The sequence below is a fragment of the Aotus nancymaae genome, unplaced genomic scaffold, assembly GCF_030222135.1.
Source record: "Aotus nancymaae isolate 86718 unplaced genomic scaffold, 86718_ANA_hifiasm-v0.15.2.pri h1tg000003l, whole genome shotgun sequence".
Taxonomy (NCBI): Eukaryota; Metazoa; Chordata; class Mammalia; order Primates; family Aotidae; genus Aotus; species Aotus nancymaae.
The window spans coordinates 26,045,480-26,062,448 of record NW_026988414.1 but is presented as its reverse complement, the minus strand read 5'-3'; the positions used below and the strand labels follow the sequence as shown (position 1 = coordinate 26,062,448).

At 37.7% G+C, this 16,969-nt stretch overlaps 1 protein-coding gene across 9 annotated transcripts in view; it reads left to right on the top strand.

Moving 5' to 3' along the window:
• FKTN (fukutin) overlaps positions 1 to 16,764 on the top strand; it is a 204,427-nt gene extending 187,663 nt beyond the window's left edge. For 8 of the 9 annotated variants that reach the window (XM_012439089.2, XM_012439090.2, XM_012439088.2 and 5 more), the window contains one exon: positions 14,825 to 16,764. In XM_012439089.2, coding sequence (XP_012294512.2) covers positions 14,825 to 15,037 — 213 coding nt within the window. In that variant the 3' untranslated portion in view covers positions 15,038 to 16,764. The remainder of the gene's footprint in view (positions 1 to 14,824) is intronic. The other variant, XM_012439096.2, reaches the window with a different exon arrangement.
• Positions 16,765 to 16,969: the final 205 nt, after the last annotated feature.

Genomic DNA, 16,969 nt, shown 5'->3' with positions numbered 1-16,969 from the left:
GTTTGATTTCTTCTTGTAAATCTTTTTTAGCTCATTGTAAATTCTGGATATCAGCCCTTTGTCAGACGGGTAGGCTGCAAAAATTTTTTCCTATTCTGTTGGTTGCGGATTCACTCTATTGACTGTTTCTTTTGCCGTGCAGAAGCTGTGGAGTTTGATTAGGTCCCATTTGTCTATTTTGGCTTTTGTTGCCAATGCTTTTGGTGTTTTGGTCATAAAGTCCTTGCCTACGCCCATGTCCTGAATGGTTTTGCCTAGATTTCCTTCTAGTGTTTTTATGGTGCTAGGTCTTATGTTTAGGTCTTTAATCCATCTGGAGTCAATTTTAGTGTAAGGTGTCAGGAAGGGGTCAAGTTTCTGCTTTCTGCATATGGCTAGCCAGTTTTCCCAACACCACTTATTGAACAGGGAATCCTTTCCCCATTGCTTGTTTTTATCAGGTTTGTCAAAGATCGGGTGGTTGTAGATATGTTGTGTTGCCTCCGATGCCTCTGTTCTGTTCCATTGGTCTATATCTCTGTTTTGGTACCAGTACCATGCTGTTTTGATTACTGTAGCCTTGTAGTAGAGTTTGATGTCCGGTAGTGTGATGCCTCCCGCTTTGTTCTTTTTGCTTAGAATTGACTTGGCTATGCAGGCTCTCTTTTGGTTCCATATGAAGTTTAAGGTGGTTTTTTCCAGTTCTGTGAAGAAGGTCATTGGTAGCTTGATGAGGATAGCATTGAATCTGTAAATTACTTTGGGCAGTATGGCCATTTTCACGATATTAATTCTTCCTAGCCATGAACATGGAATGTTTCTCTATCTGTTTGTATCCTCTCTTATTTCGTTGAGCAGTGGTTTGTAGTTCTCCTTGAAGAGGTCCTTTATGTTCCTTGTTAGTTGTATTCCTAGGTATTTTATTCTCTTTGTAGCAATTGTGAATGGCAGTTCGTTCTTGATTTGGCTCTCTTTAAGTCTGTTATTGGTGTATAGGAATGCTTGTGATTTTTGCACATTGATTTTGTATCCTGAGACTTTGCTGAAGTTGCTTATCAGTTTCAGGAGATTTTGGGCTGAAATGATAGGGTCTTCTAGATATACAATCATGTCGTCTGCAAATAGAGACAATTTGACTTCCTTCTTTCCTAATTGAATACCCTTTATTTCTTTTTCTTGCCTGATTGCTCTGGCTAGAACTTCCAGTACTATATTGAATAGGAGTGGTGAGAGAGGGCATCCTTGTCTAGTGCCCAATTTCAAAGGGAATGCTTCCAGTTTTTGCCCATTCAGTATGATATTGGCTGTCGGTTTGTTGTAAATAGCTTTTATTATTTTGAGATACGTTCCGTCGATACCTAGTTTATTGAGAGTTTTTAGCATAAAGGGCTGTTGAATTTTGTCGAAGGCCTTCTCTGCATTGATTGAGATAATCATGTGGTTTTTGTCTTTGGTTCTGTTTATGTGGTGAATTACATTTATAGACTTGCGTATATTGAACCAGCCTTGCATCCCCGGGATGAATCCTACTTGATCATGGTGGATAAGCTTTTCGATGTGCTGTTGCAATCAGCTTTCCAGTATTTTATTGAAGATTTTTGCATCTATGTTCATCATGGATATTGGCCTGTAGTTTTCTTTTCTTGTTGAGTCTCTGCCGGGTTTTGGTATTAGGATGATGTTGGTCTCATAAAATGATTTGGGAAGGATTCCCTCTTTTTGGATTATTTGGAATAGTTTCAGTAGGAATGGGACCAGTTCCTCTTTGTATGTCTGGTAGAATTCGGCTGTGAAACCATCTGGACCTGGGCTTTTTTTGGGTGGTAGGCTCTTAATTGCTGCCTCGACTTCAGACCTTGTTATTGGTCTATTCAGGGTTTCGACTTCTTCCTGGTTTAGGCATGGGAGGAGGCTACTGTCCAGGAATTTATCCATTTCCTCCACGTTTTCTAGTTTATGTGCATAGAGTTGTTTGTAATAATCTCTGATGATGGTTTGAATTTCTGTGGAATCTGTGGTGATATCCCCTTTATCATTTTTTATTGCATCTATTTGGTTATTCTCTCTTTTCTTTTCTATTAGTCTGGCTAGTGTTCTGTCTATTTTGTTGATCTTTTCAAAAAACCAGCTCCTGGATTTATTGATTTTTTGTAGGGTTTTTCGTGTCTCTATCTCCTTCAGTTCTGCTTTGATCTTAGTTATTTCTTGTCTTCTGCTAGGTTTTGAGTTTTTTTGATCTTGCTCCTCTAGCTCTTTCAATTTTGATGATAGGGTGTCAATTTTAGATCTCTCCTTTCTTCTCATGTGGGAACTTATTGCTATATATTTTCCTCTAGAGACTGCTTTAAATGTGTCCCAGAGATTCTGGTATGTGGTGTCTTCATTCTCATTGGTTTCGAAGAACATCTTTATATCTGCCTTCATTTCAGTGTTTATCCAGTCAACATTCAGGAGAAAGTTGTTCATTTTCCATAAGGCTGTGCGGTTCTGGGTTGGCTTCTGAATTCTGAGTTCTAACTTGATTGCACTGTGGTCTGAGAGACTGTTTGTTATTGTTTCCGTTCTTTTGCATTTGCTGAGGAGTGATTTACTTCCAATTATGTGGTCAATTTTAGAGTAGGCGTGATGTGGTGCTGAGAAGAATGTATATTCTGTGGATTTGGGCTGGAGAGTTCTGTAAATGTCTATTAGGTTTGCTTGTTTCAGGTCTGAGTTCAAGTCCTGGATATCCTTGTTAATTTTCTGTCTCGTTGATCTGTCTAATATTGACAATGGTGTGTTGAAGTCTCCCACTATTATTGTGTGGGAGTCTAGGTCTCTTTGTAAGTCATTAAGAACTTGCGTTATGTATCTGGGTGCTCCTGTATTAGGTGCGTATATATTTAGGATCATTAGCTCTTCTTGTTGCATTGATCCTTTTACCATTATGTAATGTCCTTCTTTGTCTCTTTTGATCTTTGTTGCTTTAAAGTCTATTTTATTCAGAGATGAGAATTGCAACTCCTGCTTTTTTTTGCTCTCCATTTGCTTGGTAAATCTTCCTCCATCCCTTTATTTTGAGCCTTTGTGTATCCTTGCATTTGAGGTGGGTTTCCTGGATACAGCACACTGATGGGTTTTGGCTTTTTATCCAATTTGCCAGTCTGTGTCTTTTGATTGGGGCATTTAGTCCGTTTACATTTAGGGTTAATATTGTTATGTGTGAATTTGATCCTGTCATTTTGATGCTATCTGGCTGTTTTTCCCATTGGTTGATGCAGATTCTTCATTGTGTTGATGCTCTTTACCATTTTGTGTGTTTTTGGAGTGGCTGGTACTGGTTGTTGTTTTCTATGTGTAGTGCCTCCTTCAGGAGCTCTTGTAAAGCTGGTCTGGTGGTGATGAAATCTGTGAGTACTTGCTTGTTCACAAAGGATTTTATTTTTCCTTCACTTATGAAGCTTAGTTTGGCTGGATATGAAATTCTGGGTTGAAAGTTCTTTTCTTTAAGGATGTTGAATATCGACCCCCACTCTCTTCTGGCCTGTAGGGTTTCTGCTGAGAGATCTGCTGTGAGTCTGATGGGTTTCACTTTGTGGGTAACCCGACCTTTCTCTCTGGCTGCCCTTAGTATTTTCTCCTTCATTTCAACCCTGGTGAATCTGATGATTATGTGCCTTGGGGTTGCTCTTCTAGAGGAATATCTTTGTGGTGTTCTCTGTATTTCCTGGACTTGAATATTGGCCTGCCTTGCTAGGTTGGGGAAGTTTTCCTGGATAATATCCTGAAGAGTATTTTCCAGCTTGGATGCATTCTCTTCGTCACATTCAGGTACACCTGTCAAATGTAGATTAGGTCTTTTCACATAGTCCCATATTTCTTGTTGACTCTGTTCATTCCTTTTTACCCTGTTTTCTCTAATCTTGCCTTCTTGTTTTATTTCATTGAGTTGATCTTCGACCTCTGATATCCTTTCTTCTGCTTGGTCAATTCTGCTGTTGAAACTTGTGCATGCTTCACGAAGTTCCCATGTTGTGTTTTTCAGCTCCATCAATTCACTCATATTCCTCTCTAAGTTGTCCATTCTCGTTAACATTTCGTCAAGTCTTTTTTCAAGGTTCTTAGTTTCTTTGCATTGGGTTAGAACATGTTCTTTTAGCTGACAGAAGTTTCTTATTATCCACTTTCTGAAAGCTGATTCTGTCATTTCATCACACTCATTCTCCATCCAGTCTTGTTCCCTTGCTGGTGAGGAGTTGTGCTCCCTTGTAGGAGGAGAGGTGTTCTGGTGTTGGGTGTTTTCATCCTTTTTGTGCTGGTTTCTTCCCATCTTTGTGGATTTATCCACCTATTGACTTTGTAGTTGCTGTCTTTCTGATTTTGGTAATTTTAAGTCTGCAGCAGCTGAACTCATAAACCCCGTTTTCTTCTCCCCAGGTGTTCTGTCCCAGGGAGTTAGGGCTTTATGATTTTCCGCTGTCTTGTTGTTTTCCGTGCCCACGAGGTGGCAGCCTAGTCACACTCAGCCTGCAGAAGCTTCGCTGAGCTGCTGTGGGCTCCGCCCAGCTTCCGTGTGAACTTCCCTGCAGTCGTGTTTATATGGGTGTAGTTAGAACTGCTTCTGCTATGCTGGCCCGCCCCTTTAGTGACGTAATCTCTGTAGTGGCGGGGTTGTCTTGGTTATGGCAAATTGCCCTGGGAACTGCAGGGTGTTTCCCAGTGGGGGACGCCCCTCCTCCACAGAGCTGGACCATCCCGGGTTCAGCCGTGTTTCCAGTGGTGCCCTCTTTGCCTGAGAATCTCTTGGCCTGACTCCCTGCCTCAGCTTCCCTTGCTGGCCCAGAGGGGACTCAGTCTTGCTCACTCTGCACAAGGAGCTGCTGCTCCCTGCCCCAGGTGCAGGCCGAGCGGCCGTGCCAGTCCAAGCAGCGGCGCTGGCAACCCGTGGGGCTCCTCCACCTGTGAATCTCCTGGTCTGTGGGCAGTAAAAATCTGCTGCCCTGTGAGCCACTGCATCAGCTGAAGCAGCGGCTCTGAGATTTGTGGCACGCCCTTGCCCAGGAGTGTCCTGGCTTAACTCCCTGCTTCAGCTCCCCTTGCTGGCTCAGAGGGGACTCAGTCTCTCTCGCTCTGCACAAGGAGCCGCTGCCCCCCGCCCCAGGGTGTAGGCCGAGTGGCCGCGCCGCTCAAACCAGCGGCGCTGGTGACCTGTGGGGCTCCTCCTCCTGTGAATCTCCTGGTCTGTGGGCAGTAAAAATCCGTCTGGGAATGTGGCGTCCACTCACCCTCTGCGCCTTCTCTCGGAGCTGCGATCCGGAGTTCCTCCTAACTGGCCATCTTGGATCGAATCCCCTCTTTAATGTCTTTAGAAGAGCTAAAGTTTTGAATTTTGATGAAGTTCCCTTTACTAGATTTTCCTGTTATGGCCCTTCTTTTGTGTCCTATTTAAGAAATTCTTTTATTCCTCAAGGTTTTCAAGAGTTTTCACCTGTTTCTTCTAAAAGTTTTATATTTTTTGCTTTTACTTTTAGAGTCTATGAACCATTTCAAATTAAGTTTTATGAGTCCTATGAGGTAAAGGTCAGTTTTGTTTTTTTTTCCATATGAATATGAAGTTGTTACAACACGGTTTGTTGAAAAGACAGTTCTTTCCCTCATTGAATGATCTTGCCACCTTTGTTGAAAATCAGTTGACTTGACCTATGTGGGTTCATTTCTGGACTATATTCTGTTTGATTGATTTATATGTCTATTTCTAGCCAATACTAAACTGTCTTAATTACCATAACTTTATAGTAAGTCTTAAAATCAAGTAGTACAGTTTCTTCAACTTTATTCTTTTAAAAATATTTCTCAGGGTAGTTTAGTTCTTTTATATTTGTAAGTAACTTTTATGACTAAGTTGTTACTTTATATGGAAAATAAAAGCCTTCTGGAATTTTTTTGAGAATGAACCTGTAGATTAATTTGGGAAGAAATCACATCTTAAAAAGATTTAGTCTGCTGATCTCTGAACATGGTATGTTTCTCCATTTATTCAGGCCTTCTTTAAATTTTTGGAGTACTATTTTGTGTTTTTTATTGTTTTATATATATCTTACTTAATTTAAATTTATCCTGAAGTAGTTCATATTTTTGGATACCTTTAGAAATAGTAGTCTTTCAAATTTCAATTTGGAATTTTATGTTGCTTGTATTTAAATATATGGTTAATTCTTACACATTGTTCTTGTATACTGTGACCTTGCTAAATTCGCCTGTTGGTTCTGGGAGCTTTTGTGTGGATTTCTTAGCATTGTCTATATACATGGTCTTGTCTATGTTAAAGAGAGTTTTACTTTTTCCTTTTCAATATGGGTGCTATTTTTTTTCTTGCCTTATTATATTGGCTAGAATGTCCTGTACAATGTTGAATAGAAATGGTGAGAGTAGACATCTTTGTTTTGTTTGTTACATTAGTGGAAAAATATTCAGCCTTTTACCTTAAATATGATGTTAGCTCTTAAGCATCTTGTAGATGTCCTTTGTGTGGTTGAGGAAGTTCTATTTCTATTTTGCTGGCATTATCATGAATGGGTATGGAATTTTATCACATGCTTTGTTCTGTATCAGTTAAAATAATCAAAGGAGTTTTCTCCTATATTCTGTTAATATAGTGGATTACATTGATTGATTATTAAAATATACATAAATCTTTCATTGCTGTGATAAACCTCATTTAGTCATGATGTGGTATCCCTTTTGCATTTTACTGAATCCAATTTTTAAAATTTTTTCAAGATTTTTTTTTCCTGTGTGCTAATGGATACTGGTGTGTAATTTTCTTTGTAATTTTTTTTCTCTTTTTTGTATTAACGTAAAACTGGGCTCATTAAATAAATGGAAAAGAATTTCTCTGTTCTTTGAGTTTATGGAGGTTTGATATTATTTATTGGTAAATGTTTGGTAGATTCATTAATGAAGTCATTTGGGCCTAGAATTGTCTTTAAAAGAAATGATTTCTTAAATAGATATAGGGCTATGCAGATTTTTAAGTTTACTTGTGTCTGTTTTGCTAAGTTGTATTTTTTAAGGAATTTGCCATTTTACTTAAGTTTTTTATTGTTGGCATGAAATTTTTCATAGTAGTTTTTTGTTATCCCTTTAATGTCTGTAGAAGTTGTGGTAATGTCTCCACTTTCAATCCTGATGTTGGTAATCTGTATTTTCTTTTTCTCTCTTTTAAAATCACTCTACCTAGAGGTTTGTCAATTTCATTGATTTATTTCAAAGATCCAGCTTTTGGTTTCATTGGTTTTTCTGTTTTAGATTTCATTAATTTCAGGTCTTTATTATATCCTTCCTTCTGTTTACTTTGGGGTTTACTTGGTTCTTCTTTTACTATGAAGAAAAGATTGATAAGTTTGACTCCATAAATTGTTTTTTAAAGTTGCTTGGCAGAAGCCAGTGTGGAAAAAGTCAAAATAGCTATCAAACTGTGATAAAATACTTACAACATATATCAGAGGGCTGGTATGCCTGATATATAACAACTGTAAGGTCTGTTCTCGCCGAGGACGAAATGAAGAAACTGAGGCCAGCACGAAAATAATCCAATGCAAGGGAATTTATTCAGGCTCCCGGACGAGTTTCTGCGGCCCGACAGGAGGGGCCGGAGAAGTCGCGCAGACTCCTCTCAGGCACGGGGTTTTATAGGGAGTGGAGGCGTCCGATTGACTGTGGCCAAGGTGAGTGGGACAAAATGGAGGGGAGTGGGACCCGGATGAAACAAAATGGAGGGTAGTAGGACCCGGATGGTGGGGAGTGGGACCCAGATAGGACAAAATAGTAGGCAGGGAGTGGAGCCTGGATGGGACAAAATGGTATCAGGTAAGTCCTGATGGGGCTTTTTTTTCCCGGGCTCCCGGCGGTGGGCGGGGGGAGGAGGAGGCGTTTCTGAGCTCCCGGCAAGGGAAGGAGGCGTGTCCGAGCTCCGGGCAAGGGAGGGAGGCGTGTCCGAGCTCCCGGCAAGGGAGGGAGGCGTGTCCAAACTCCCCGCGAGGGGAAGGGGCGTGTCCGAACGCCCCGCGAGGGGAGGGGGCGTGTCCGAACGCCCTGCGACGCAGCCAACCTTACAACAACCTCTTAAAAATTAAAGGATAAAGGACCAAGTCTGCTGGAAAAATTAAAAGAAAGTTATTAACAAAAATTCACACAGAAAAGATTGGGAAATATTCCTCAAACATTAAAAAATATGAAACTCATACTTGAGAAATGTTAATTAAAATAACACTGAGATACCATTTCTATCAAACTGGCACAAAATTTAGAATTTTTATTTTATTTTATTTTATTATTGAGACAGGGTCTCGCTCTGTCGCTCAGGCTGGAGTGCAGTGGCATGATCATGGCTCACTGCAGCCTTGAGTTCCCAGGCTCAATCTTCACATTTCAGCCTCCTGAGTAGTTGGGACTACAGGTGTGTGCCACCATCCCTGGCTAATTTTTGTAGTTTTTGTAGAGACAAGGTTTCACTATGTTGCCCAGGCTGGTCTTGAACTTGGGCTCAAGCAATCTTCCCACAAACTGTAAAACTTTAAAAGTCTGGCTACCCATTCTATTGATGAGGCTGTGGAGAATCAGGCACTACTGCAAATGTTCTTTTTCAGTGTTTTCTGGATTTCATCCATGTTTGTTTTTTCAATATATTTTTAGCTATTCTTGTATATTGATATAAACTTTAATAGCAATTTGTCTAGCTCTGTAAAAAACCGTGTTGGTATTTTTATTGCAGTTATGTTAAATTTAGAAGCCAATTTAAGGAGGCAGTTATATGCGTAGGAAGGAAAGCGTGGAAAGAGGAGTGAGGACTGAGCCATGAAATTCTCTAATATTTAGAGAAGGGAAATCTAGAATGGGAAACAAAAAAGGAGTGGTTGATGAGAGTTTTAAGGAGGAGGAGATAGTTGTAAGGAGCATAGATGTGCTGAATAATGATGAGCAGTATCTTCAGGTAATGTATTGTTTAATACATGAATGAGGGACACTGTTTTTAGGCCCTTTTGGGGATCTAAATGACCATATAAACATTGAATAAGGTATAATATATACATTTTATTCATTAATGCATTGATTAAGATGTATTGTTAAATACGTGAATGAGGAACACTGTTCTTAGGTACTTTGGGGGATATAAATGATTATATAAACATTGAATAAGACCCAAATCCTGTCCTATTATTGTCTAAAAAGGAATGAGACATGTTAACTTGACTTTTAAACTTTATGAGGAGAGGTACTAAGTTTGCTGTATTCATCACTGCATCCTTAGCATTGAGTCTAGTGTATATAGTTGATTTTTATATGTATTTGTTGACTGACTAATAAATGACCAATATGCTCTTTCACAGGTCTCTTTAATTATTCCACACTTAAAGATATACACCAGAAATGAACAGTTCATTCACCTATTTTTTTTACATTTTGTAAAAGTGTAAATCCTATGATTTTATTTGAATCATTCATGTTAATAATTAGTGATGTCTGAGGGAATGACATAATCTATGGAGAAAGCATAGAGTGATCAGAAAACCTAGTTGAATATGCCATGTGCTGTTAGGGATTCACATTAGGGCCAAGTGACTTTCATTGGAAGACATTGATAAGGGTTTAATGGAACAGACATGAGTTACACTGCAAAGGATTATTTGAATTTGGGCAGGTGGAGACAGAAAGAAGTATGTTCTGGATTAAGAGAGAGGTTAATTATGCAAATTTGCTTATATAGATATTCTGCAGTATTCCTTCAATTATTGCTATGAGGGAGATGTAACATTTATTAATTCAGTGTATTCTCAATGCTAGGCTCTATAGAGAACATCAAAGTAGATGTAAGTACCATTTATACTGTGTGTCCCATTTTACTGGACATTTTGAAATGGTGTGATTTGAGATATTATATAAAGAATATAGCAGAGATTTAAACAATTTCTTGACCTGAATTAATTTATATTTTAGGATACGTTGAAAATACCAAAATATTTTTGGGGCTTCTATTTTCTTTTGTTTCTTCTCTTAAAGTAAGAGACCATGAAGCCAAATGCTATTTAATTTAGGTAATATGCTTTTTCTTTTAATAGTTTGCTAAATAAGGAGACAGTTATATTTTATTTGTAAAAGAAAAATGATTTATTCTATTTGTCATATTTGTCACCTTGTTAAATCAAGGTCTGATAAGAGACGGAATTCACAGAAGCTTGTCCTTGAACCTCATATGTCTATTTCAGCAGTGATTTCTTTTTTAATTTCTTTTTATTTTTTTAAATTTTACTTTAGGTTCTGGGGTACATGTGCAGGTCATGCAGGGTTGTTGCATAGGTGCATACTATATCCAGCATTTCTCCCCATGTTATCCCTCCCCACGCTTCCCACCCCCTGCTGTCCCTCCCCTACCCCCCCAAATGCCCCCAGTGTGTGCTGCTCCTTTCCCTGAGTCCATGTGTTCTCACTGTTCAACACCCGCCTATGAGTGAGAACATGCAGTGTTTGGTTTTCTGTTCTTGTGTCAGTTTGCTGAGAATGATGGTTTCCAGATTCATCCAAGTCCCTACAAAGAACATGAACTCATCATTTTATATGGCTACATAGTATACCATGGTGTATATGTGCCACATTTTCTTTGTCCAGTCTATCATTGATGGGCATTTGGGTTGGTTCCAGGTCTTTGCTGTTGTAAACAGGGCTGCAGTGTACATACGTGTGCATGTGTCTTTATAGTAGAACGATATATATATAGTTCTTTGGGTATATATACCCAGTAATGGGATTGCGGGGTCAAATGGAATTTCTATTTCTAGATCCTTGAGAAATCGCCACACTGTCTTCCACAATGGTTGAACTAATTTACATTCCCACCAACTGTGTAAGAGTGTTCCTATTTCTCCACATCCTGTCCAGCATCTGTTGTCTCGACTTTTTTAATGATCGCCGTTCTAACTGGCGTGAGATGGTATCTCAATGTGGTTTTGAGTTGCATTTCTCTAATGACCAGTGATGGTGAGCATTTTTTCATATGTTTGTTGGCCTCATAAATGTCTTCTTTTGTAAGTGTTTGTTCATATCCTTTGCCCACTTTTGAATGGGGTTGTTTTTTTCTTGTATATCTGTTTTAGTTCTTTGTAGATTCTGGATATTAGCCCTTTGTCAGATAGACTGCAAAGATTTTTTTCAATTTTTTCCCATTCTGTTAGTTGCCACTTCGCTTTAATGATGGTTTCTTTTGCTGTACAGAAGCTCTGAATTTTAGTTAGATCCCATTTGTCTATCTTGGCTTTTGTTGCCATTCCTTTTGGTGTTTTAGTCATGAAGTCCTTGCCTATGCCTCTGTCCTGGATGGTTTTGCCTACATTTTCTTCTAGTGTTTTTATGGTGTTAGGTTTTATGTTTAAATCTTTAATCCCTCTGGAGTTAATTTTAGTGTAAGGTGACAGAAAGGGGTCCAGTTTCTGCTTTCTGCACATGGCTAGCCAGTTTTCCCAACACTATTTATTAAACAGGGAATCCTTTCCCCATTGCTTGTTTTTGTCAGGTTTGTCAAAGATCAGATGGTTGTAGATGTGTGGTGTTGCTTCTGAAGCCTCTGTTCTGTTCCATTGGTCTCTGTCTCTGTGTTGGTACCAGTACCATGCTGTTTTGATTACTGTAGCCTTGTATTATCATAAGTCTGGCAGTGTGATGCCTCCAGCTTTATTCTTTTTACTTAGGATTGTCTTGGCTATGCGAGCTCTCTTGTGATTCCATATGAAGTTTAAAGTGGTTTTTTCCAGTTCTGGCATTAATTTCTGATGTCAGCAATACTTCTCGACTGAGTGATGAGTCTTTTGGGAGTGGAGATTCTATGAAAACACTTGACTTTGAAAAATACGATAGTTCATGTTCTCAGAAAATATTTTAAACCCTGGCACTCTTCTCTTTTGGATTTTGTAAAAAAAGACATTGCTGTTTTCCTGACAATAGACTATTGTTCTTGATTTAAATTCTGTTATCTTTTATTTGCAGTTCATTAAGTCAAGCTGTGACCAAGGTAATTATGCTAGTATATCTCATTGTAACTATTTATTCTAAGGAATAATTTAATATAAAAAGTCCTTAGATCTTACCCAATAATGGCATAAACTTGGAGGTTAATGTTATATTTAGACTCCTCATTTTACATTCTCTCCAAGTGTGTATACTCATATTTATGCATTTACCTTTCACTTGTAAGGTAAATGACTTCCAGGTTTATATTCATTATTTAAATGTTCCTAGGAAACCTCTATTACTGCCCTTTACTCTTCTTTGTCTTTTGTAATTACTGATTTACTTGCCTGTCTCTGACCAGTCTGTAAGCTCCTTGAGGGCAGGGACTACATTCAACATCTTCTGGAAGACAGTTGTTAATGCACAAGCTGAATATTTTAATCCTATTGATAATATTACATTTAATGCTGTTCTATTTCAGTTTGCCCTGCTACAGTGTAACCCTTTAGGGGTCTTACTTTAAGCCTGAAGTACATCCCTGGGCGGTTTCACCTTGGCTGACCTTGAATTCCAACTTATCTTCCCAATACCAAGCAACTGGCTGTTGAATTGTCTGCTCAGCTATTTGGCCTCCCAGCTATTGCTGTCTGCTAGGCTTTTGGATTCTCTTCCTTCTTATGTATGCAGAGTTTAGGGATTGGTAAATTCCTCCACGGTGAATTGTACAAGGATTTGGGGGCTCACTTCCATGTGGTTTCCTCCTCTTTGGGCTGTATTGACCTCAGGTCCTTACAGCTTTGGCTTTCTTAGATTCCAGCCTATGGCTCCTTATCCCACCTGAACTTCTGCTTTCTATTCCCCTGCGCTATGAATTTAGGTACATATCTTCACGAGAAAAAGCAAGAGTGAATGTGGAACTCACTTTATCCAGCTTCCTTTCTCTTGGATAGTAGCCCCATCAGGTTCTGTCTATTTTAGTTGTTTCCCAGTGTCTTTTTTTTTTTTTTTTTTTTTTTTTTGAGACGGAGTCTCGCTCATGTTACCCAGGCTGGAGTGCAATGGCGCGATCTCGGCTCACCACAACCTCCGCCTCCTGGGTTCAGGCAATTCTCCTGCCTCAGCCTCCTGAGTAGCTGGGATTACAGGCATGCGCCACCACGCCCAGCTAATTTTTGTATTTTTAGTAGAGACAGGGTTTCACTTTGTTGACCAGGATGGTCTCGAGTTACTTTATATACTTCTGTCTTTTATTGATTTTGGTGAGAGACTGAGTCTTGATACAAGTTATGTAGTCATGACTGGCCTGAAGTCCATCGGCATGTATTTTTTAAAAATCGCTTTTTTTTTTTCTTTCTTTCTTTCTTTCTTTTTTTTTTTTTGAGACGGAGTTTCGCTCTTGTTACCCAAGCTGGAGTGCAATGGCGCAATCTCGGCTCACTGCAACCTCCGCCTCCTGGGTTCAGGCAATTCTCCTGCCTCAGCCTCCCGAGTAGCTGGGATTACAGGCACACACCACCATGCCCAGCTAATTTTTTGTATTAGTGGAGACGGGGTTTCACCATGTTGACCAGGATGGTCTCAATCTCTTGACCTCGTGATCCACCCGCCTTGGCCTCCCAAAGTGCTAGGATTACAGGCGTGAGCCACCGCGCCCGGCCCAAATTGTTTTTTTTTTTTTAATTGAGGTCAAATTCACATAAAATTAGCCATTTTAAAATACACATTTCAGTGATGCTTAGTACTCTCACAATGTGGTGTGTGAATGTGTTTTTATTTATATAAATGATAGAACACTATAGCTCTTGTTTTGTGTCTCATTTCCACCTAACAGTATGTTCTAAGAATTTTTTGCTTTTTCTTTTCTATTCTAACTTGCATAGTATGCATTTAACTTATCTAGTCCTTCTGTGATGAACATATTCTTTTCCTCCAACTCCCTACACTGTTTTGCAACTAGCAAGAATTTATTCTTGATACCATTTTCCCCAAGCCAGATAGGTTATGTAGGGGTCTTCTTTGGAAATTTGATCCCCAAAATTTCTAGTTTGAGTCATTATCTGTGTTCTGAAGGGATTGAGTCTTGGGGAGATTCCTGGATTTTTTGGAGCTATGACTTGAAAATTCTCCTCCCAGATTTATGTTGGTATCAGTCTAATTTCTTGAGCATATCTAAATATCTGTGAACACCACATTTTGCCAGATAAAGGAATGGGAGTGCTCTCTACCCCTTGAGGTCTTGGTTCCTATATATAAAAATATATATGAAAAAATTTGGGTGATAGAGAGTTTCTATATTCCTTTGGGAGTAATATTCTGCAATTCACTGACAGTCTGACTTTAGATGATGACAGTCAGTGTATTTAGTAATCAAACTGAAAATCTGGATATTGCAAACTTCTTTACTGCTTATTAGCTGTGTGACTTTGGGCGAGTTATCTAACCTCTCAGAGCCTTGGTTCCACATCTCTATGATTAGGGTTATAATAGTTATAATAGAGTAGTTGTTGGGTTAAAATTAAGGAGAATAACAATGTAAAGCAGTTATCTCAGTTCTGATACATGTTAAGTGCATAGTAACGTTGATATTTTATCTTATTTCCTTTGAATACTAAATGCATTTTTGTGAAAATGGTCATTTTGCTCATTTGGCATGCCAAAATATGGTACCTTCTATTATTTTTAATGAGTTGTGTTCTTTTCCATTAAGTATAAACTCATGGAGAATAGAGATTTTACCAGAATCTAGCTTTGATTGCTTCTCCTGCAGATTACATTAAGAATGCATTTTACGTTTTTTTCCCTTTTTTTTTCCTCTCTTTTGAGAAACTTTTGTACTTAAATTCAAAATTGAACTTTTTTTCCTCAGATAACCATGATGACTACACAGACTTCTGTGACATTTGCTCCTTTTGAGGATACATTGAGTCGGATGTTGTTTGGCTGGCAGCAGCAGTTCTCATCATCTGAGAAGAAAAGTGAAGCAAAATCACCTTCCAATGGCACTGGTTCATTGGCCTCAAGGCCTAGTGATGTTGCTTCAGATAATGTTAAAAAGAAACTTACTAAGAAGAATGAATAAATTTACTTGATGAGCTCTACAAGGCCAAAAAAAATTTTTTTCTTATCTACCTGTTAGATTGTGATAATATTTCTATGTACATGATGTGAAATGAAGACTATATATATGGAATGGAGGTGACAGAAAGAAAGAAATTCTTTGAGGGAGACTAACCCTTTCTGGATTGTAGTTCTTGAGTGTTATGAGTGTATCGTGTGAATATGTTTTTCTGGTAAAAAAGATTCTGTTGTGATTATTTGAATAGTTTTATATTAATAAAAGAAGGCAAAATTTTTTAAATGTTAGAAAAAGCAAATCTGTCATTGAAAAGTAACAAATCTTTAAAAAAAGTAGGTATTTTCATATTTTTAAAATTTGAATCTATTTGAGCTTTAGTTCAGCAGAATTAAATTTTTGCATTATCATTAAACTTGCTAGGTATGGAAAACAATTCCTATTTTATTTTGAAAACTGAGAAGAGTAAACTTTTCCTAAAACACTTTATATTATAAATGAAAATAAATTGCTAGTTTATAGTTTAGATATAAACATTGTATTTTTTATTAATACATGCATCAAATGGAAAATATCTGAAAATTTTTTTCCATAGCGGATATTTTCTACTAGAAGTAATTTTACTACTTTTCTTTGAGAACAGAGCATGAGTCTTAATCTGAAGTCTTTCTCACGCCTTTTTTTAAAAAAAACGACTGTTTTTTCCAAAAAAAATCAAGGGTATAATTTTTAATAAATTGTTAATCCCATGTTTTGTAATTTTCATTTTATAAGCTTGGCTTATATTTTTCTCTCTCGTTAAAACACAGTTGTTTTAATTGTAGGATAAATTACTCTTCTCAACATTTCTCATGTTCTTTCTAATCTTTGTTGGTCTGAATGTATTGGTAGTAGTTACTGTAATTATTCAACAAAAAGTATCTCAATTCAAAAATTTTTCCAGTATGGCTTCTTTGTAGTGTCTACTGTTTTAGTTTTCTAGTTGAATGTCTCTGACAAGCTTTCACATAGTTTTGTTATATTTTCATCTACATGTACGTGTGTTATTAATTTTATTTTAAATGAAAACTAATCACCTTCGTGTGGAAATGGTCTGAGAATTGACCTCGGGCATTTGGTAGTAACCAGCTAACCAAAAAGAAACAGAGAAACCAGAACTTCTTGTGGCAGTCCATTCAGATGAAGAATGATGATGTAAAATCTGGTTTTGTCTTAGCAAAATAAAAAAACAGGAAAAGATACTAAATGATGTGAGATTTTCTTACTTTATGATTTAAAAGTCCAGTGATAACATTAAAACTCTGTGACATAGTTTATTTTACCAAAACTATGAACCTACTACCTGTATCAGGTATTTTGGTTGGCTTAGAAGTACTCAAGTCACATTCAAGTTAGAAGTTTTGTTGTTGTTGTTGTTGTTGTTTTAAAGTTTTAACAAATATAACACCAGCAGGTACTATACTTTTACTTGCTTAAAAAATTGGGAGAGGACACTTTCGATAGTTTTGGAATGCCTAAGAAGTTTATTTTTAATATTGTGACAGAAAGCATTAAATATTTAAGAGTTCTATATGATATTTGGTACTCTTACAGTTAAAAACTTTTCAAAATTAATACTTTGTTAATTATTGACCGGTTTTGAAGTTTGGGTTTAACTATAGTTGAAATGGAAGGAATCTTGTTTTATACTTGTATTAAAGATAAATTTATTAAAGTAAGTTATTTATCACCAATGGAGTATTACATTATTTTTTTGTTTCTTCTTTTATATTTTCCTTGAGGTAGGGTTTCAGAACTCATCTGGTGTTTTGACTCATATAGTATATATTGAGTGATTACTGTCCAAATGCATTGGTAGAAACTTTATTAATCTATGCAAGTATCTTATAACCCTCAATTCAAGGTTCTTATGTAAAATCTGTACTGGAGAACATGACT